Source organism: Oncorhynchus mykiss, chromosome 27 (genome assembly GCF_057628025.1).
Source record: "Oncorhynchus mykiss isolate SJ-2025 chromosome 27, ASM5762802v1, whole genome shotgun sequence".
NCBI classification, from domain to species: Eukaryota; Metazoa; Chordata; class Actinopteri; order Salmoniformes; family Salmonidae; genus Oncorhynchus; species Oncorhynchus mykiss.
In genome coordinates, this window is record NC_143048.1 from 42,431,315 (window position 1) to 42,453,753 (window position 22,439).

At 43.4% G+C, this 22,439-nt stretch overlaps 1 protein-coding gene across 1 annotated transcript; it reads right to left on the minus strand.

Moving 5' to 3' along the window:
* Positions 1 to 7,999: 7,999 nt before the first annotated feature.
* Positions 8,000 to 22,022, minus strand: LOC110507279 (extracellular calcium-sensing receptor-like). The gene is made up of 13 exons (XM_090223904.1): positions 21,977 to 22,022; positions 21,595 to 21,776; positions 12,635 to 12,867; positions 12,233 to 12,524; positions 11,756 to 11,998; positions 11,520 to 11,618; positions 11,039 to 11,351; positions 10,784 to 10,956; positions 10,398 to 10,628; positions 9,597 to 9,720; positions 9,309 to 9,502; positions 8,921 to 9,199; positions 8,000 to 8,800 (listed from the first exon to the last, which is right to left on the minus strand). Exons 1-13 carry the CDS (start codon positions 22,020 to 22,022, stop codon positions 8,372 to 8,374), a joined length of 2,838 nt encoding a protein of 945 aa, XP_090080030.1. The 3' UTR covers positions 8,000 to 8,371.
* Positions 22,023 to 22,439: the final 417 nt, after the last annotated feature.

Here is a 22,439-nt window from a genome sequence, read left to right on the forward strand (position 1 = left end):
GTGTATGAAGGATTTCGATATGGTTAGCATTTGATTAGGCTCTGGTTAACTATTAGGAGGTTTTTTAAATATTATAAAATTTAACAGGAATATAGGACATCTGTGGTGATTTAGGATTAAGATAGATTGATTAAGGAAATGTAAGGACTTTAGAGATTGCCACTTATAGACATGTTTTTTCTAAAATCAATGATTTTAGATAGTCCAACAGTGAGACACTTAGTGGCATTTTGAGAGATAGGAGAGAAAGGAATTACTGTTTAAAGCGGTAAATATATATAGTGTAGAACATATATAAATAGCACAGATACTTCTTAAACTAGATAAGACACTTGATAGAGAATTGATACAGGATTGAGATGAATGGATGCCCAAGGGAGAATTGGACATACATGATAATGTCAGAAAATAAGGATAATTTACTAATTCTGCCTAAGTCATTATTTAGGGTATATAAGGTTGTTACCTGGGCAGAGCCAGGTATCAAAAGTGGGGTGGGTAAGTTAGTGGCCTATTGGATAAGAAACTAAAACTAAAAATAAAACTAAAAAATAGCTAACGAATAGGCATAGAAGTTAAAGATATAATCAGATAAAACATATGAGAAACTGTGTGTTAACCAAGCTTGTATGTCCAGGATGTTATGCATTACAGGTGAACTACAGGTGAAGTCAATCAATCCAGTCCCCGAGGCTTGTTGGACGGACCATACCAAGGACTCCTGGTGACAGCTAGCTGAAAGAGCTACCCGGATTCATAACGCACGGCGGGAGGGTAAGACACACTGACACTGTCGAACAATAAACAGTGTTTGAGAGGAGAACTGGAATTAACAGAATTCCGGGGGCCATCTCTCAAATGAAGTAATCCTCCCTGTCCTATCACCCCTGTTTTGTTCATAGAAGTGAAGGTGTGTCTGGCTCTTGCTAGTGATGTGTTCTCGGGGAGAGGGTGGGGCTTCACATGGAAGCTGTTCGTCTGAGCTGTCTTATCGTGGGTGCCATATTCCTGATACAGCACGTCCTACCTGAGTATGCGGAGAGTGGTAATTTGACCCATGGTTTAGACGATGAGGATTTTGTTCCAAAACAAGCATAAGAGATCCCTAGATCTGGGTAAACAGGAAGTTAGAGTAGAGGTTGGGAAGGATCTTTCAATGGGGTTTTATGTAGACCAAATGGGGTATCTAACTACATGGCAGTCTAGGACTCTGAGCCATTATGGCATATATCGGTGCAGGTTCCCATATTGATCGTGGACACAGGTCATAGCTCATTTGGAGAGAGAGGGCTATATGATTCCACTCACCCAGTTTGGAAGGAGGTGGAGTATAGTGAAGGTGAGAGCTTTTGATTGTAATCCGGAGAGAGGGATGTATTGCATAAAGATACGCCTAACCCTTTAAACAGTAATGAAGGAGGATCTAGGGTTGTGGTATGATGGATATGACCAGTTCTTGGTCGACACCCTAGTACGGTTCCGGGTAGAGGAGGTTAGGCCAGTATGGTAAAGCTGTTCACGAAAGCAGGAATGCCAGATAATGACAGTTGCATTGACTTGCACTATTTATATCCACAGGTTCCTCCCTTTACAGTGACCGGAGGAGAATATTACCGTTTGGCCCGGTAGAGTACTCTTGGGAAATTATATCAGGGCGAGGTTTTACCAGGCAGATTGGACAGGATTATGCTCCCTTGTACATTTGGGAATGCCTTTCACACTCATTCAACACCGAGACATGAAGTTAGCCAAACGGGAGAAAAGAGGTACTCCATCTGGGTCTTTTGATGACAGAGTATATATTGATAACATTGGAGTTCCACGAGGGGTGCCAGATGAGTTCAAGGCAAGAAATCAGATCCTAGCAGTATTAGAGTCAAGCATTTTCTGGTGGTCTACTCTCAATAAGAATGTGGACTGGATTAATTATATTTATTATAATCAACAGCGCTTTAATAATTATACCAGAGATGCTATTAAAGGTTTTGCAGAACAGACTGAAGCAACCAGCCTGATGGCTTGGCAGAATAGAATTGCATTAGATATGTTATTGGCTGAAAAGGGAGAAGTATGCGTGATTATCGGGACCATGTTTGTGCTTACATCCCAAATAACACAGCTCCGGACGAATCAGTGCCCGAAGCCTCAGCTGGTTTGACCAACCTGGCTCACGGTCTGGCAGAAAACTCTGGGGTGGATACTTCTCTGACTAATTGGTTTGACATTATGCTCGGAAAATGGAAAAAATATTATGATCACTGTATAATGGGCTGCATTCACCTGTGTGACTGTTTTAGTTTTATGGGGCTGTTGTCTAAATCCCTGTGTACGAGGTCTTATTTCCAGGACTCTGGAGAAATCGATGACAATAGATGGTGAAGTACCAGTGGATTCCAGGTTCTGACCCGTGGAGTGCTGAATGTATGTCTACAGAACAAGTGGACGAATCTGGATCCTTCATCTGCGGGGAATTTATGGTTGAGGAGACCATTTTTGATGTTTAGGGAGGCTAGGTTGTATCCCGTTTCAATAATAGACTGTTTTTTTATGAAGATTGTAACGAAAATCCTGATAAGAAGAGTTGTGATTCTGATGTAGGCCTGAGAAACAGTTATGGCGAATGCAAGTATGGGGTTATGTTTAGGTGATGTTTGATGTCAAGAAATATTTCTAATAAAAATAGAAATAGGCTTTTTAATATAACAACATAATGTGTGATTGGAAGTATAATATTTAATCAAAGGGTGGATATGTTAAGGGAATTTTTATCTATAATGACTAATTATGTATACATTTCAATCAGGATGTACTAATCAGAATACTATTATGTTACTGTATATGTACTAATCAGAATACTATTATGTTACTGTATATGTACTAATCAGAATACTATTATGTTACTGTACATGTATGAATTTTCTTTCTCGATCCCAGTACTGAATATAATGTGGTGAATGTGGTCAAGAGTTTAGAACAATGACGGTCTGTTCCTTGGTACAAATGAATTAACTATATCTCCAGACTGACTAGAATGCTTATCTACACTGGCTGACCTTGGCTCTAGGCGAGGAAGGAAGGCTTGAGAAGTATAGAGCCTTTCTACCAGTGTCAAGAAGAGACGGAACATTTAGAAAACGCTGACGTCATTTTCAGTTTATAACCTGTGGTAAAATGTGTAAGTACTGAGTACTCTCTTGAATAAACTCTGCTGTCTGATTTTAAGACTGGGCTCTGTCTATCATTATATAATAAGGGAATTTCAAATCCTTATGAATTGACAGAGTGTTTAATTTTAAATGGGTATTTAAACATTGAGTATGTTAAAGGAATTAATTTGCTCTAAGACATCATTCAAACAGTTTTAGAATCTGAGTGTTTTCTATCCAAATCTACTAATTATATGCATATATATTAGCAATTGAGCCTGAGTTGCAGGCAGTTTACTCTGGGCACCTTATTCATCCAAGCTACTCAAAACCGCCCCCCAGCAATAACAAGTTTTAACTAACCTCCAGACGAGCTTCAATGACATACAACTCTGCTTCCGTGGCTTCCAACTGCTCTTAAACACAAGTTAAACTAAATGCATGCTCTTCAACCGATTGCTGCCCACACCTGCCCGCCCATCCAGCATCACCCCTCTGGATGGTTCTGACTTAGAATATGTGGACAACTACAAATGCCTAGGTGTCTGGTTAGACTGTAAACTCTCCTTCCAGACTCACATTAAGCATCTCCAATCCAAAATTAAATCTAGAATCAAAGGAACCGATCCTTGACTTCGGTGATGTCATTTACAAAATAGCCTCCAACACTCTGCTCAGCAAATTGGATGCAGTCTATCACAGTGCCATCCGTTTTGTCACCAAAGCCCCATATACTACCAGCAGCACCCACCTGTAGCACGCGCTCCAGCAGGTATATTTCACTGGTCTCTGTAGCAGCACCCACCTGTAGCACGCGCTCAAGCAGGTATATTTCACTGGTCTCTATAGCAGCACCCACCCGTAGCACACGCTCCAGCAGGTATATTTCACTGGTCTCTATAGCAGCACCCACCTGTAGCACGCACTCCAGCAGGTATATTTCACCGGTCACCGACGAAGCTGCCAATGACTGGAACGAACTGCAAAAATCACTGAAGCTGGAGACTCATATCTCCCTTACTACCTTTAAGCACCAGCTGTCAGAACAGCTCACAGATCACTGCAGCTGTACATATGTCACGTCCTGACCTTAGTTCCTTTATTATGTTTCTATTTTAGTTAGGTCAGGGCGTGAGTTGGGGTGGGCATTCTATATTTTGTTCTTGTGTTTATATTTCTGTGTTTGGCCTGGTATAGTTCCCAATCAGAGGCAGCTGTCGATCGTTGTCTGATTGAGAACCATACTTAGGTAGCCTGTTTTCCCACTTTTGTTTGTGGGTGGTTATTTTCCGTTTCAGTGTTTTCACCATACGGGACTGTTTCAGGTTTTCCTGTATTCTCTTGTTTGTTTGTATTCAGTGTTCAGTTTATTAAAGGTATCAGGAACACGTACCACGCTGCGCTTTGGTCTACTCCTTCTTCCACCAACGACAATCGTTACAACATAGCTCACCTGTAAATAGCCCATCCAACTACCCTCAACCCCATATTGTTATTTATTTAAAAAATGTTGCTCCTTTGCACCCTAGAATCTCTACTTGCACACGCATATTCTGCACATCTATCACCCCAATGTTTAATTGCAATATTGTAGTTATTTCGCCACTACTACCTATTTATTGCCTTACCTCCCTTATCCTACCTCATTTGCACACATTGTATAGACTTTTTCTATTGCATTATTGACTGTATGTTTGTTTATTCTGTGTGTAACTCTGTGATGTTAATTGTATCACACTGCTTTTCTTTATTTTGGCCAGGTCGCAGTTGTGAATGAGAACTTGTTCTCAACTAGCCTAACTGGTTAAATAAAGTTGAAATTAAATAAATAAAAAATCCTGCCATCGAAAAAACTTGCCAGGGTTACATGCCAGGGTTGCATGCCAGGGTTACAAGCCAGGGTTACATACCAGGGTTGCATGCCAGGGTTACAAGCCAGGGTTACATGCCAGGGTTACAAGCCAGGGTTAAATGCTAGGGTTGCAGGCCAGGGTTACAAGCCAGGGTTACATGCCAGGGTTGCATGCCAGGGTTGCATGCCAGGGTAACAAGCCAGGGTTGCATGCCATGTTTGCATGCCAGGGTTGCCATGTCCTCAGTTTTACTGCTAAATTGGGCTACTTTTTAAAATTATGTCACGGTTGACAATGTATTGGTCGCGGCTTGTGGGTTTGTGGGCAACTTCCAAGTTGAGTGGTGCAAAGGGAGTTTCATATACAGTCATTGGGATGGTACAGAGCGGCGTGTGTGTGTGTACTGCTGAGACAGAGAGCGCTGCAGCTGATGCAGGCAGATGAGTCACATCAGTGTGAGGAGGTCAGCACGTCGTGACAAGTGACGTGAGATTCAACCAACGACACTAGCTAGCTACATACTCCTCCCTCAAAAAATGTTGTTGCCTCTTTTCTGTTTCCTCAATGCCCCCAGTCCTACCAATCACTACAGCCAACACAGCAAGGGAGAGAAACTGAGAAATTGTAATCCAACAGTTTCAGAGAAACTCTCTGGTTATGTAGCTAGCTAGCTAACATTTGCCAGAAGTTGAAGTCAGAGGAGAGAGAGAGAGAGAGAGCTATGAGCAGTGGTGCCAGAGTTGAGGCCAGAGGAACCGATTGGATACGCTCGCGTACTGGCTAGACACAGTTCTACCGTCAGAATGCCAGGTAAACGCTAGACACAGTTCTACCGTCAGAATGCCAGGTAAATGCTAGACACAGTTCTACCGTCAGAATGCCAGGTAAATGGGAAAAATATGGCTGAAAAAAGAGCAAAGACTGGGAAAGAGAACAGGGTATAATGGAATTAATTCAGAGCATCCCAGGAGCTGACAGAAAAGCTTCCTGTAGGCAAATCAGAAAGCCAAGCCCACCACCACTAGATCTTGTTTCTCATTCACAAATGGAGAAACACAAGATAAATGCTGCTTTGTTTTCTAATGCCAGGACATCGTTTGACACAGGAACTATCTATGGGAATAACACCGTTAATTCTTCAGAATCTAAGGCGCTGCGTGGGAGGTTCTAAACTGACATTACATTTTTTTAAGATAGTCATACTATTGGTCATTTACCTATTTGATTTAAAAAAATGTAGGACCTCTTTATTCATAAAACAAATATTTAACAAATGTATTTGATAAAATATATATTGTGGCCTTTACTTCTATAGCCCATAGAAACACATTGAATAACACATTCATAAATAACAAAATGTAACATAAGAAGCAGAAGTGGCACGTCGATGGTACCGGCTTCAGACGAGTCTCCTGATACTTGTGGGGGTCGTGGAGCAAAAAGGAGAATGCCAACGTGTTCGTGAGAGTCTCCTGATACTTGTGGGGGCTGTGGAGCAAAAAGGAGAATGCCAACGTGTTCGTGAGAGTCTCCTGATACTTGTGGGGGCTGTGGAGCAAAAAGGAGAATGCCAACGTGTTCATGAGAGTCTCCTGATACTTGTGGGGGCTGTGGAGCAAAAAGGAGAATGCCAACGTGTTCATGAGAGTCTCCTGATACTTGTGGGGGTCGTAGAGCAAAACGGAGAACACCAACGTGTTCGAGAAAGTCTCCTCTTTCCAAGTAGTTAAAGTTTTGTAGGTCAAACCAGTCGGACGCTACAGATGTTTACCTGAGAAGACAGATTATCGGGATTTCTCATGGTCTGGCACACACCACTCTAGCTCTGCCACCTTTCACCTCATATGCGGAGGTGTGACACTGGCAGATGTGATGGACACGCAACCAATGCCACTCCAGCATTGCAACTGTAGATCACTTGGGATGTTTTGTTGAAGACATTGCAAAGAAAGGAATCACTATTCACAGAAAAAAATGCACAGCACTCCTAAATGCAGTTACAGGGCCTGCAGTGCATGAGGAACCAATAAAGGACATTGGGAATGTGTCTTACTCATTGATTACTGATGAAAGTACTGATGTCACGACTAAGAAGCAGCTGGGTGTTCTGGTAAAACAACACAGCAATAAACTCTTTCAAATCATAAGCACATTTGGAGGAATAATAATCATTCCAGCTGCTGATTCACTGACCTTTGCCAATGCCTTGTTCAGGTTTCTTGATGACAACAAACTGCATCGGTCTAGCCACAGATGGCTGCAACACAATGTGCAGCAAAAACAGCTTCGTCCTGACAAAACTTCAAGAACACAATCCGTATTAGGTCTACATTAAATGTGTTTGTCATTCCCTGCAACTATGTGTCTCCAAAGCAGTTCATGTTCTTCCACAAAATGTAGAATATATGGTGTCACAAATACATACATGGGTTTCCAAAGCCCTCCTGCAACTCTGGAAATATGAGAACATACAGTGTATTCGGAAAGTATTCAGACCCCTTGACTTTTTCCACGTTTTGTTACGTTCCAGCCTTATTCTAACATGAGTAAAACGTTTTTTCCCCCTCGTAAATCTACACACAATACACCATAAAGACAAAGCAAAAATCGTTTTTTAGAATGTATATATGTGAATGTATGTATGTAGAATGCAAATTTAAACAAAATAAAAAAAAACAATTATCACCTTTACATAAGTATTCAGACCCTTTACTGAGTACTTTGTCAAAGCACCATGGGCAGCGATTACAGCCTTGAGTCTTCTGGGTGGGAAGAGGGAGTGATGGGGAGTGGAGAGGTTCCCACAGTGGGTAAACATACAGTGGAATGTTACTGTTTTCATTTTGGTATACGATGTGGGACACACACACTCATACGCACACACACACACACACACACACACACACAATCACACACACTTACACACTGACTGGGTGACGAAGGAATCATGTGTAGGGGGTCTAAGTTCTGTCAGACAGACTCAATACTAACTCTTCCAGCATGAGTAGACACTAAGTAAACTTTATTGGATTGTTCATATAGACGTATTTCATTCTGACACATTATAAGAACACACTAATATTAACAAAGTAATATAGTGAAGGTATTGCAGGAAATTAATGTTTCAAAAGAGAATGGACATTCCCCTGTTGAAATCCCGATTTGAGTAAGTGTAAGTTAATATTTGTCCATCATGTGTTTCTTAATGGTTTCTAATTGGACATCATGTGTTTCTTGGTTGTTTCTAATTGGACATCATGTGTTTCTTGGTGGTTTCTAATTGGACATCATGTGTTTCTTGGTGGTTTCTATTTGGACATCATGTGTTTCTTGGTGGTTTCTAATTGGACATCATGTGTTTCTTGGTGGTTTCTATTTGGACATCATGTGTTTCTTGGTGTTTCTCTCTGGTCTCAGAAGGATGATGTAACACTTTGGAGCAAACAGACAGAACAGCAGCCCAAAGCTGGAGGCCAGGATGGCAAAGATCTCTACAGCTACTGTGTACTTCCCAGGAGAGCTGACGTAGGCAGGGATGAAGGAGATCCACACGGCACAGAAGATCAGCATGCTGAACGTGATGAACTTGGCCTCGTTGAAGTTGTCTGGGAGTTTCCTGGCCAGGAAGGCTAAGAGTAGACAGAGGGAGGCCAGCAGGCCGATGTAGCCCAGCACCAGAGAGAAGCCGACCACAGAACCCACCTCACACTCCAGGACGACCCTCGGCCCCCGACCCTCTCTGTCCCCCCTCTCAGCAGGTCGGGGTGGAGCTAAGGCCAGCCACAATACACAGATCAGCACCTGTGGAAGGGAACGGAGGTGGAAGAAAAACGCAAGCACAGTTATCACAACAACAAATAATATGGTCAATGAAGGAAACAACTACATTCCTAAAGAATATAGTAAAAACTAGATGTTCACCTGGATGAGTGTGCAGAGTGAGATACCCATCCTTTGCTGGGTGGGGCTGAAGTATCTCATCAGGTTCTCTCCAGGCAGAGTGGCCCTGAAGGCCACCAGCACCACCACAGTCCTGCTGAGCAGACAGGAGATGCAGAACACAAAACTTATACCAAACAGGGTGTGTCTCAGCATGCACGTCCACGGCTTCGGCTGGCCAATGAAAACCAGAGCACACAGGAAGCAGAGCTTGAGGGACAGAAGGAGCAGGAAGCTGAGCTCAGAGTTGTTGGCTTTCACCTGGAACGAGACAGAGAAAGATAAATTAGACTGAGAGATGTCAGAAATCATATGACACAATCTCGTCTCTGTCCAGTACCTCTATAAATGATCATATGATTCAACTCACCAGGGCCGTGTGACGATGGTAGAGGAAGGTGGCCAGGGCACCGGCTGTGAGTGTTGCCCCGGAAACTGAGATGACAGACAGGATGACGCCCATGGTGTCGCTGTAGGAGAGGAAGTCCACCAGCTGGGGGATGCAGGCCGTACGATCAGGGTTGGACCAGAACCGCTCCGGACACCTAATACACTCAACTGACCCTGATAGAGAAGGAAGAAGAATGAGGAGTCCAAATCAGGACCAATCAGGGTTGAGGAAAAATATGAATTGGAATCAGAACAGTTGATAGACTACCTGTTGTGTTGCTGATCTCTCCCTCAGCACAGGACAGACAGTCAAAGCAGCACACAGGCCTCCCCTTCTGTACCGCATGCCTGGTACCAGGGGGACAGTCAGCACTGCATACAGACACAGGGACCTACCAGAGGGGGGAGAGGAAGAAGTTATCATCATCATGTCTGCTTCTACACCTGCATTGCCTGCTGTTTGTGGTTTTAGGCTGGGTTTCTGTACAGCACTTTGAGATATCAGCTGATGTACGAAGGGCTATAGAAATACATTTGATTTGATTTGATTTGATCAACATCATCATCATTGCTATTATCATCATTATTACACAGACAGGCAGGCTTGCTGGGCCCCTCTGGAGACTATGTCAGGAATATGACCATACAAACATCTCAAATTCAGTATCATGTTCCCCCGGTTCTAAGGCACTGCATATCAATCATCAAGAGGCGTCACTACAGTCCCTGGTTCGAATCCAAGCTGTATTACATTTGGCTGTGATTGGGAGTGTCTTCTGGGTTTGGCTGGGGTTGGCCATCATTGTAAATGAGAAGATGTTCTTAACTGACTTGTTAAAAAAAGTGTTCAGACACCGTTCATGTGGACTTTCTGTCTGAGATACCATTCCCCTGTTATTTATTTGGTCTTCTTTATGTCTTTCTCTTTTCTGAATGCCTGCCTCAGGGTAATAAACTAAATAAATCTCTATCACTCACTCACACACACAAACACACACGCACATGCACACGCATATAAACACAAACACACACACACACACACAGTGAAACTAAACTGAACAGTTTTCACCTCATTTCCGCTGCCCCCACCCCACACCACTTTATCCATGTCGATGTGAAACTGGTCGTCCGATCCCTCAGAGGACAGAAAATGTCCGACCTGGACAAACTCTGCCGTCCCCTCGGGGGTCACATGCCAGTTGATGATGTCATAAGAGGCAGGCGGATCACCATTAATGTCGAAGTGGAAAGATTCCCCCACAGGAGTACTGAAGTTCACTCCCCTCAGGTAATGAACAATCTCAAAGAGAAAAGGGCATTGGAACAGGATTAAGAGTTAGAACCAGTTGTGGCTTTTGTTCTTTAGTATTCAAACCTTACAAAGTGTTTTCACTGTATCCTGACTGGAAACATTAGTGTTCTTAACTTGAAAACAGATCAACATGTTATTCTCACCTGGCTGGGCTGAAGCTTCCTGATATCAGGGCACTGTCCACCATTAAAGACTCCGTCCCCTGGTCGACAGGCCATCATATCCTGTATGGCGTAGGCGATGGCGTACACAGCCTTGTACACATTATAACTGGCTCTCAGCTGAGATACGTCAGCATACTGGCTCTCCCCTTCACCTAGGATTGACACTTCATTTTACTGAGATAACATTGGGAATCAGGACAAAAAACTGAGATTTAGGTGTAAATTCTCCCTCACGTATGACCTCTGACCCAGTACACTGTCTGGACGACAGCGTCACGCTGAGGTCAACCCCCAGAGAACACCCAAACATCTCCTCCCACAATTCCCTCAGGAAGGGGTCGGACTTCTGGTAGTCCCCGTCTGGATGTAGGCGTGTTAGGAAAGGCCCCAGGCCGGGAATGTCAGCTTTCTTCAGGGCAAAACCAATTGTCCCGGCAAGAGAGGGCATGTTTTTCGGGGAGGCAATAGTAGAGTAGGTGACCCAGGCCTCTGAGGCAATCCACTGCTTATCTGTAATGTTCTGACGGACAACCTCTTCCATCAGGGCCTGGAGAATGAAATTGTTAAAAAGATCAAGATAGTCAAGATGAAATGCAAGATTATCAATTAGGAAATGATTGTGTCTTTAAAGGGCATCAAGACACGGTAAGACACAAGGACACTGCTACAGCTGTGTTACAAATCATTAACAATACTCTGACTGGTAATTGCTCACCCCTGAATGACCTGTGAATCCTACAAACGCCACCACCACTCTGGCAGTAGATCCTCTGATGGTGTCCACAATGTGCCTGATTTTTCTCTTAGACGGTACCTTGGAGATGACCATCAGTGAGAGAAAGGTAAGAGAGTCAGAGAAAATCAGAGAGAGTGTTTCTATTAGATTAGAAGAGAGAAGGAGTCAGAGCAAAAGAGAGAGTTTATTGTCAGATCATAAGTGTGAGGTCGTACCTTGGGGAGGACCTCAGAGTAGGCGACACACACCCCAGATCCTTGGAGCTCTTGGAGAAGCAGCTGAACCCCAAACTTGCCATAGTCATCATCCTCTGACACCAGTCCCACCCACACCCATCTCTGCAGACGCAGAAGCTTGGCCATGCCCCGAGCCTGGAAGGCATCGCTGGGTACAGTACGGAAGAATGAGGGGTACTTCCAGTTGTCACTCAAACACGTACAGGTGGCTAAGTAACTCACCTGGGAGAGAACAGACAGAGAGAGAGAGAGAGAGAGAGAGAGAGAGAGAGAGAGAGAGAGAGAGAGAGAGAGATAGAGAGAGAGAGAGTCAAGGATAATTATAATTTGTAAAAGTCAGAGAGCAGATGGAGAAGGAATTAAACTTTAGAGAGAGTGAAATCTAGAAAAAGATTGAAATGTAATGTGAAAAGAGTCATCATCTCATCCCAACCTGTAATCCAACCCCTGCCTCACCATGGGTAAATCAAACGGCCCGAGGGTCTGTGCCACCACGATGGAGGCTGTGGAGCGGGCATCCCCGATGATGACGGGAACCTCAGGGGTTGTGCCACAATCTGTTTCCACCACGGAGGTCTCCTTGCCGGTCACCATGGCAAGGGCTGCCCCCAGGGTGGTGCCCTCTGACCGGCATGTGTCAGAAGCCAGGAACCCCAGGGTGAGGTTAGGCAGGAGGGCTGGGTCACGGTTAATCTCCTCCACAGCAAAGATCATAGTCTGGAGCCAGCGGTAAGCACGCTGTTTGAAACTGACAGACAGAAGAAAGGAAGAAACAGAGAGATAAGAGTTAAACTGAATACACATTACCTTCAAGTTAAAACACAATGACAAAAAGCTGCTATCACACAAGCTGCATACATTGTACAGGTAGAATTTCCCTTAATGCTCCTGAACTCCTGCTCTGGTAGAGGGGCTTCTACATGGATCGGGAACAGGCCCCCAATGACCACATCTCCTGCCTGATAAACACTGCCCGAGACGGGCTTAGCTATCAGCCGACAGGCCCCCTCTCCACCTCCATCCAGACCCCAGACAGACCCAGGGACATGGAGACAGTAGAGCAGCCACAGCCAGCCCCAGAGGCTCATCACCTGGAGAGAGACAAGGCCGAAGACTGGGAGAGTTCCGTCACCTGTTGGAGAGAGACCAAATCAAGACCTTGTAGACAGAACACTCTGTAGACATAAAACATGATCAAAAAGTGCTTGCAATGAAAATATACACCATACAACACAGACACCTGTAACCAGACATGAAAAAACAGCGATAGACACACAAAACCTTGTTCTACCTCCTCCCTACCTAGCAACAGTAAATCTTATCCTGATGAGACAGGCAGACAGAGAGAGAGAGAGAGAGAGAGAGAGGATGAGTGTCTGTCAGTCTGGTATCTCCTGCAGAGAGTGTGAGAGTGAAAGAGGGAGAGGAAGAGGAGAGAAGGGGAACTGCTGATATAGGGAGAAATGAGCCCCCGGCTAAAAAACAAGCACACGGCCACCAGGGGGTGCTTGTAGGGAGGGAGGGGCAGGAGGGGGTTAATTGGGGACTTGTTATTGGAGGATAACTTGGGGAGCAGGTAATTGGGGGTAATTGGAGAAAGCCTGTGAAGGTGATGTTATTGAAGGTAATGTGTAGTACAGGAGATACAGTATCTGTTCTTCAACAACATCTGATGGATCCATTCAGACAATATTGCATCATACTATACTCTGAATTATTTTATTAATTGTGGCTAAATGGATTAGGGAGATGGATAGCGAGTGATTGAGAGAGAGTGAGGGAGAACGGGAGAGCGAGATAGAGACAGAGAGAGAGAGAGAGATGGATAGAGAGAGAGAGAGAGAAGTCATGCAGAAGAACAGCTCCTGACTTTTTATAACGTTCTGGTTGTTAAGAGTGAGATTAACACATTTAAATTAGCAATACATGTATAGGTAACCAAATTGTACAACTGAAGATCAACACAGAAGGACAAGATTGACAGAAAGTTAATTAAAAGACCAATCTTAACCTTGCTAGCTAGCCAAAATCAAATGTGCCAGCTAGCTTACCATCTAACTCCAACTGTTTACTGGTTGGTAACCATGGCAACACCAGCAGCAGCAGACAGAGACTTTCCCCCCTTTTTTTGAATTTCAAGCAGAAATCAAATCAGAGAAGGGAAGAATCCATTTTAAACACAGAATTCTGATGGAGAACCGGGATGCTTTCTTTGCAGACTGCTCACACAACAGGACTGTTACAAACCTGTTATTTTACACAGACCACACTACAGCTGGAACCAGGCATTTCAGTTGTACAACAAAGAAAGGCATCTGCAAGGGAAGGCAAATACACATTTTTGAGGACAGCGAGAAGGACCAGGAAAACAGGTTTCTGATGGTAAACATGCACCAGAACGGCATTATCATGGTCCAGGGCAGTGACGCTGCACTCAGCTCTTTTGTGCAGGACTTCCCCACCCTAAGGAAGATAGCGGAATACAAAAAAGACAAGGACAGCCCCCCCCGACCTCTCTCCTCAGGCACCCCAACAGCACGAGCCCAGGCCCAGACCTACAACCACACAACAGGTCTATCCTGCCCCCTACCTGCCTACAACCAACATAGTCAAGACCACCATCAGCCTGCTGAGATACAGGCTCTCTCTGTTAGAGTTAGAGGTATGGGTTACTGACCTAAAGGAGCAGCCCCTCAGCTACACCACCTACAGCCCAGACACAGAGCTTCTACAGGACAGGATCAACCAGTGCAGGTCCCAGCTGAAGAACTCTGTCTAGGAGCTGAGAGAGAGCCTTACCATAGCGCTTGAGGAGGTAAAAGCCACCATGAAGAGAGAGCTGGTGCAGGTAAAGGAGGAGATGGCAAAGGAGTTGTCTGTCATCAAGAGGGTGCTACAGCAGATAGAGCAGACTGTAGAGACTCCTAGAGAGAAACTGCAGCCCCTCACCACCCCTAACACCCCCACTCACCCACCTCTACCCTCTTCATATATGACACTCATAGGACTTCATGTTACACAATAGATGTATGTTTTGTTCGATAAAGATCATATTTATATAAAAAAATCTCAGTATACATTGGCGCGTTACGTTCAGTAGTTCCAAAACATGGACACAAGCACACACACACACACCTATTGTACTCTGCTTCTAGGCAGAGTTGCAAAGAAAAAGCCATATCTCAGACTGGCCAATAAAAATAAAAGATTAAGATGGGCAAAAGAACAGAGATACTGGACAGAGGAACTCTGCCTAGAAGTCCAGCATCCCAGATTCGCCTCTTCACTGTTGATGCTGAGACTGGTGTTTTGCGGGTACCAGTTGAGGACTTGTGAGGTGTCTGTTTCTCAAACTAGACACTCTAATGTACTTGTCCTCTGGCTCAGTTGTGCACCGGGGCCTCCCATCCCTCTTTCTATTGAGGTTAGAGCCAGTTTGCGCTGTTCTGTGAAGGGAGTACACAGTATTGTACCAGATCTTCAGTGTTTTGGCAATTTCTCCCATAGCCTTAATTTCTCAGAACAAGAATAGACAGATGAGTTTCAGAAGAAAGGTCTTTGTTTCTGGACATTTTGAGCCTGTAATCGAACCAACAAATGCTGATACTCCAGATACTCAACTAGTCTAAAGAAGGCGAGTTTTATTGCTTCTTAAATCAAAACAACAGATTTCAGCTGTGCTAACATAATTGCAAACGGGGTTTTCTAATGATCAATTAGCATTTTAAAATGATAAACTTGGAATAGCTAACACAACGTGCCATTGGAACACAGTAGTGATGGTTGCTGATAAATGGGCATTTGTACTCCTATGTAGATATTCCGTAAAAACTCTGCCGTTTCCAGCTACAATGGTCATTTACTACATTAACAATGTCTACATTGTATTTCTGATCAATTTTATGTTATTTCAATGGACAAAAAATTAGCTTTTCTTTCAAAAACAAGGAAATGTCTAAGTGACCCCAAACTTGTGAACGGTAGTGTATAATATAATATAATACAGTGAAAGTATTCGGCCCCCTTGAACTTTGCGACCTTTTGCCACATTTCAGGCTTCAAACATAAAGATATAAAACTGTATTTTTTTGTGAAGAATCAACAACAAGTGGGACACAATCATGAAGTGGAACGACATTTATTGGATATTTCAAACTTTTTTAACAAATCAAAAACTGAAAAATTGGGCGTGCAAAATTATTCAGCCCCCTTAAGTTAATACTTTGTAGCGCCACCTTTTGCTGCGATTACAGCTGTAAGTCGCTTGGGGTATGTCTATCAGTTTTGCACATCGAGAGACTGACATTTTTTCCCATTCCTCCTTGCAAAACAGCTCGAGCTCAGTGAGGTTGGATGGAGAGCATTTGTGAACAGCAGTTTTCAGTTTTTTTCCACAGATTCTCGATTGGATTCAGGTCTGGACTTTGACTTGGCCATTCTAACACCTGGATATGTTTATTTTTGAACCATTCCATTGTAGATTTTGCTTTATGTTTTGGATCATTGTCTTGTTGGAAGACAAATCTCTGTCCCAGTCTCAGGTCTTTTGCAGACTCCATCAGGTTTTCCTTCAGAATGGTCCTGTATTTGGCTCCATCCATCTTCCCATCAATTTTAACCATCTTCCCTGTCCCTGCTGAAGAAAAGCAGGCCCAAACCATGATGCTGCCACCACCATGTTTGACAGTGGGTATGGTGTGTTCAGCTGTGTTGCTTTTACGCCAAACATAACGTTTTGCATTGTTGCCAAAAAGTTCAATTTTGGTTTCATCTGACCAGAGCACCTTCTTCCACATGTTTGGTGTGTCTCCCATGTGGCTTGTGGCAAACTTTAAACAACACTTTTTATGGATATCTTTAAGAAATGGCTTTCTTCTTGCCACTCTTCCATAAAGGCCATATTTGTGCAATATACGACTGATTGTTGTCCTATGGACAGAGTCTCCCACCTCAGCTGTAGATCTCTGCAGTTCATCCAGAGTGATCATGGGCCTCTTGGCTGCATCTCTGATCAGTCTTCTCCTTGTATGAGCTGAAAGTTTAGAGGGACGGCCAGGTCTTGGTAGATTTGCAGTGGTCTGACACTCCTTCCATTTCAATATTATCGTTTGCACAGTGCTCCTTGGGATGTTTAAAGCTTGGGAAATCTATTTGTATCCAAATCCGGCTTTAAACTTCTTCACAACAGTATCTCGGACCTGCCTGGTGTGTTCCTTGTTCTTCATGATGCTCTCTGCGCTTTTAACGGACCTCTGAGACTATCACAGTGCAGGTGCATTTATACGGAGACTTGATTACACACAGGTGGATTGTATTTATCATCATTAGTCATTTAGGTCAACATTGGATCATTCAGAGATCCTCACTGAACTTCTGGAGAGAGTTTGCTTCACTGAAAGTAAAGGGGCTGAATCATTTTGCACGCCCAATTTTTCAGTTTTTGATTTGTTAAAAAAGTTTGAAATATCCAATAAATGTTGTTCCACTTCATGATTGTGTCCCACTTGTTGTTGATTCTTCACAAAAAAATACAGTTTTATATCTTTATGTTTGAAGCCTGAAATGTGGCAAAAGGTCGCAAAGTTCAAGGGGGCCGAATACTTTCGCAAGGCACTGTATATAACATATATTTTTTTGCTTTTATCCTATTCATCTCACTCTTAACAATTAAAAAATTAGTAGTTGTATTTCTGACTGTGCTATTCTTTCTTTTTGCAACATGAAATCACTATTAGTTAGCATGTGGAACATTCAGGGCCTAAACTCATCAGTCTTTCGACTGAAGAGTTTAGCACTGGAGTTCAACAAAAATCTTAAAGATGTTGACGTCATCATTCTGTAGGAGACATGGTGTAAGGCTGACATTGTCACTCACTGTCCCACAGGCTACAGAGAGGTAATTGTGCCATCACAGAAACACAGCTCTGTCAATAGAGGCAGAGACTCTGGAGGATTGATCATTTGGTACAAATCCGAACTACAAAATCTAATTGATCCCCTAAAAATTGTTAAACAGCACATTTGGTTAAAACTGAAAAAAGGACTTGTACTGATAGAACAATATGTGTTCCTTTGATCAATATACAGTATATCCACCCCTCAAAATCAGCATATATTTCAGAGGAGATCTTCCCCACCCTTGAGCAAGAGACGTGCAATTTCCAACCCCAGGGAAATGTGCTCATCTGTGGGGACACAATTGCTGACAAAGGAACACTACCTGTCTAATGACTACAAGAGGGGACAGATGTATTACTGGCTATACTGTTTCTAAATGTCTAAATTTAAACCAAAAAAAGGGAAGTTAGGAAGGGAAGTTAGGAACCAGGCAGTTAGGAAAGTAAAGGCTAGCTTTTTCAAACAGAAATTTGCATCCTGTAGCACAAACTCCACAGCAACTTGCCCAAGTCTCCCCATTTCTCCTTCACCCAAATGCAGAGAGCTGATGTTCTGAAAGAACTGCAAAATCTGGACCCAGCACAAATCAGCCGGGCTAGACAATCTGGACCCTCTCTTTCTAATATTATCCGCCAAAATTTTGCAACCCCTATTACTAGCCTGTTCAACCTCTCTTTCGTATCTGTCTGAGATCCCCAATGATTGGAAAGCTGCCGAGGTCATCCCCGTCTTCAATGGGGGAGACAATCTAGACCCAAACTGCTCAGACCTATATCTTTCCTACCCTGCCTTTCTAACGTCTTTGAAGCCATGTTAACAAACAGATCACCGACCATTTCGAATCCAACTGTACCTTCTCCGCTATGCAATCTGGTTTCAGAGCTGGTCATGGGTGCACCTGAGCCACGCTCAATATCCTAAATGATATCATAACCGCCATCGATATGAGACCATACTGTGCAGCTGTATTCATCGACCTGGCCAAGGCTTTCGACTCTGTCAATCACCACATTCTTATCGGCAGACTCAACAGACTTGGTTTCTCAAAAGTCTGCCTCACCTGGTTCACCAACTACTTCTTAGACAGAGTTCAGTGTGTCAAATTAAAACTAAATGCATGCTATTCAATCGATCACTGCCCGCACCTGCTCGCCTGTCCAGCATCACTACTCTGGACGGCTTTGACTTAGAATACGTGGACAACTACAAATACCTGGGTATCTGTAAACTCTCCTTCCAGACTCACATTAAGCATCTCCAATCCAAAATTACATCTAGAATCGGCTTCCTATATCGCAACAAAGCATCCTTCACTCATGCTGCCAAACATACCCTCGTAAAACTGACCATCCTACCGATCTTCGACTTCGGTGATGTCATCCTCCAACACTCTACTCAACAAACTGGATGTAGTCTATCACAGTGCCATCCGTTTTGTCATGAAAGCCCCATACACTACCCACCATTGCGACCTGTACGCTCTTGTTGGTTGGCCCCTGCTTCATCCTCGTCGCCAAACCCACTGGCTACAGGTGATCTACAAGTCTCTGCTAGGTAAAGCCCCACCTTATCTCAGATCACTGGTCACCATAGCAGCACCCACTCGTAGCACGCGCTCCAGCAGGTATATTTCACTGGTCACCCCCAAAGCCACCTTCCCTCCTTCCTTCATCCTCCTTCGGCCACCTTTCCATCCAGTTCTTTGCTGCCAATGACTAGAACGAACTGCAAAAGTCACTGAAGCTGGAGACTCACATCTCCCTCACTAGCTTTAAGCACCAGCTGTCAGAACAGCTGACAGATCACTGCACCTGTACATAGCTCATCTGTAAACAGCCCATCCAACTACCTTATCCCCATACTGTTATTTTTTCTTTTCTGCACATCTATCACCCCAATGTTTAATTGCCATTTTTGCCACTACTACCTATTTATTGCCTTACCTCCCTTATCCTACCTCATTTGCACACATTGTTAGACTTTTTCTATTGTATTATTGTCTGTATGTTTGTGTATTCTGTGTGTAACTCTGTGTTGTTGTTTCTGTCGCACTGTTTGCTTTATCTTGACCAGGTCGCAGTTGTAAATGAGAACTTGTTCTCAACTAGCCTACCTGGTTAAATAAAGGTGAAATATATATATTTTTTAATACAACATGCCAGAGTTGCACTCCAGGGTTAAATGCCAGGGTTGCGATGTTCTCGGTTTTACCGTTAAATTGTGCTACTTTTGAAAATGACGTGTGTATATCACGGTTGACAATGTATTGGTCGCGGCTTGTGGGTTTGTGGGCAACTTCCAAGTTGAGTGGTGCAAACGGAGTTTCATATACAGTCATTGGGATGGTACAGAGCGGCGTGTGTGTGTGTACTGCAGAGACAGAGAGCTGCAGCTGATGCAGGCAGATGAGTCACATCAGTGCGAGGAGGTCAGCACGTCGTGACAAGTGACGTGAGATTCAACCAACGACACTAGCTAGCTACATACTCCTCCCTCAAAAATGTTTGTTGCCTCTTTTCTGTTTCCTCAATGCCCCCAGTCCTATCAATCACTACAGCCAACACAGCAAGGGAGAGAAACTGAGAAATTATAATTCAACAGTTTCAAAGATACTCTCTGGTTATGTAGCTAGCTAGCTAACATTTGCCAGAAAGTTGAAGTCAAAGGAGAGAGAGAGAGAGAGAGAGCTATGAGCAGTGGTGCCAGAGTTGAGGCCAGAGGAACCGATTGGATACGCTCGCTTACTGGCTAGACACAGTTCTACCGTCAGAATGCCAGGTAAACGCTAGACACAGTTCTACCGTCAGAATGATAGGTAAGCGCTAGACACAGTTCTACCGTCAGAATGCCAGGTAAACGCTAGACACTGTTCTACCATCAGAATGCCAGGTAAATGCTAGACACAGTTCTACCGTCAGAATGCCAGGTAAACTGTTACAGGAATTCAATTCCTACATGTTTTAATACCCAATTAAAATTAAACACTCTGTCAATTCCTAAGAATTTGTAAGGCTCTTATTTGCATAAAATGGACAGAGACCAGTCTCAAAATCAATCAGCAGCGTTTATTCTCGAGAGTACTGAACATGATACAGTTTACCACAGGTTATAAACTGAAAATGACGTCATTCGTTTTCTAACTGTCCCGTCTCTTCTTCAACCTGGTACAAAGGCTGTCTAGTTCTCAAGTCTTCCCACATCGTCTCTCCTAATTTAGATAATTTATGACCCGATTAGTTATGCCAGAGTTGAGGCCAGAGGAACCGATTGGATACGCTCGCCTACTGGCTAGACACAGTTCTACCGTCAGAATGCCAGGTAAATGCTAGACACAGTTCTACCGTCAGAATGCCAGGTAAACGCTAGACACAATTCTACCGTCAGAATGCCAGGTAAATGGGAAAAATATGGCTGAAAAAAGAGCAAAGACTGGAAAAGAGAATAGGATATAATGGAATTAATTCAGAGCATCCCAGGAGCTGACAGAAAAGCTTCCTGTAGGCAAATCAGAAATCCAAGCCCACCACCACTAGATCTTATTTCTCATTCACAAATGGAGAAACACAAGAGAAATGCTGCTTTGTTTTCTAATACCAGGACATCGTTTGACACAGGAACTATATATGGGAATAACACCGTTAATTCTTCAGAATCTAAGACGCTGCGTGGGGGGTTCTAAACTGACATTATATTTTTTTAAGATGGTCATACTGTTGGTCATTTACCTATTTGATTTTTAAAAATGTAGGACCCCTTTATTTATAAAACAAATATTTAACAAATGTATTTGATAAAATATATATTGTGGCCTTTACTTCTATAGCCCATAGAAACACATTGAATAACACATTCATAAATAACAAAAGGGACAGTCAAAAAAAATGTATCATAAGAAGCAGAAGTTGGCACGTCGATGGTACCGGCTTCAGACGAGTCTCCTGATACTTGTGGGGGACGTAGTGCAACATGGGGAACACCAATGTGTTCGTGAGAGTCTCCTGATACTTGTGGGGGTCGTAGTGCAACATGGGGAACACCAATGTGTTCGTGAGAGTCTCCTCCTTCCAAGAAGTTATAGTTTGTAGGTCAAACCAGTCGGACGCTACAGATGTTTATCTGAGAAGACAGATCTTTGGGATGTCTCAAGCCTGGCACACACCACTCTAGCTCTGCCACCTTTCACCGCAGATGTGGAAGTGTGACACTGGCAGATGTGATGGACACGCATCCAAATGCCACTCCAGCATTGCAACTGAAGATAACTTGGGATGTAATAATCATTCCAGCTGCTGATTCACTGACCTTTGCCAATGCCTTGTTCAGGTTTCTTGATGACAACAAACTGCATCGGTCTAGCCACAGATGGCTGCAACACAATGTGCAGCAAAAACAGCTTCGTCCTGACAAAACTTCAAGAACACAATCCGTATTACGTCTACATTAAATGTGTTTGTCATTCCCTGCAACTACGTGTCTCCAAAGTAGTTCATGTTCTTCCACAATATGTAGAATATATGGTGTCAAAAATACATACATGGGTTTCCAAAGCCCTCCTGCAACTCTGGAAATATGAGAACATACAGTGTATTCGGAAAGTATTCAGACCCCTTGACTTTTTCCACGTTTTGTTACGTTCCAGCCTTATTCTAAAAATGACTAAATGGTTATTTTCCCGTTGTAAATCTACACACAAAACCCCACAATGACAAAGCAAAAAGAGGTTGTTAGAAATGAATGCAAATTTATATATAAAAAAAACTGAACT

Excerpts from the sequence above, each read along its gene's own strand:
- LOC110507279 (XM_090223904.1), bottom strand. The coding sequence starts at position 22,022 with ATGCAGTTTGTTGTCATCAAGAAACCTGAACAAGGCATTGGCAAAG. Across the intron at positions 11,352-11,519 it reads GATTCACAGGTCATTCAGGG|GCCCTGATGGAAGAGGTTGT; the intron begins GTGAGCAATTAC and ends TTCATTCTCCAG. Across the intron at positions 10,957-11,038 it reads TACTGGGTCAGAGGTCATAC|GTGAAGGGGAGAGCCAGTAT; the intron begins GTGAGGGAGAAT and ends TGTCAATCCTAG.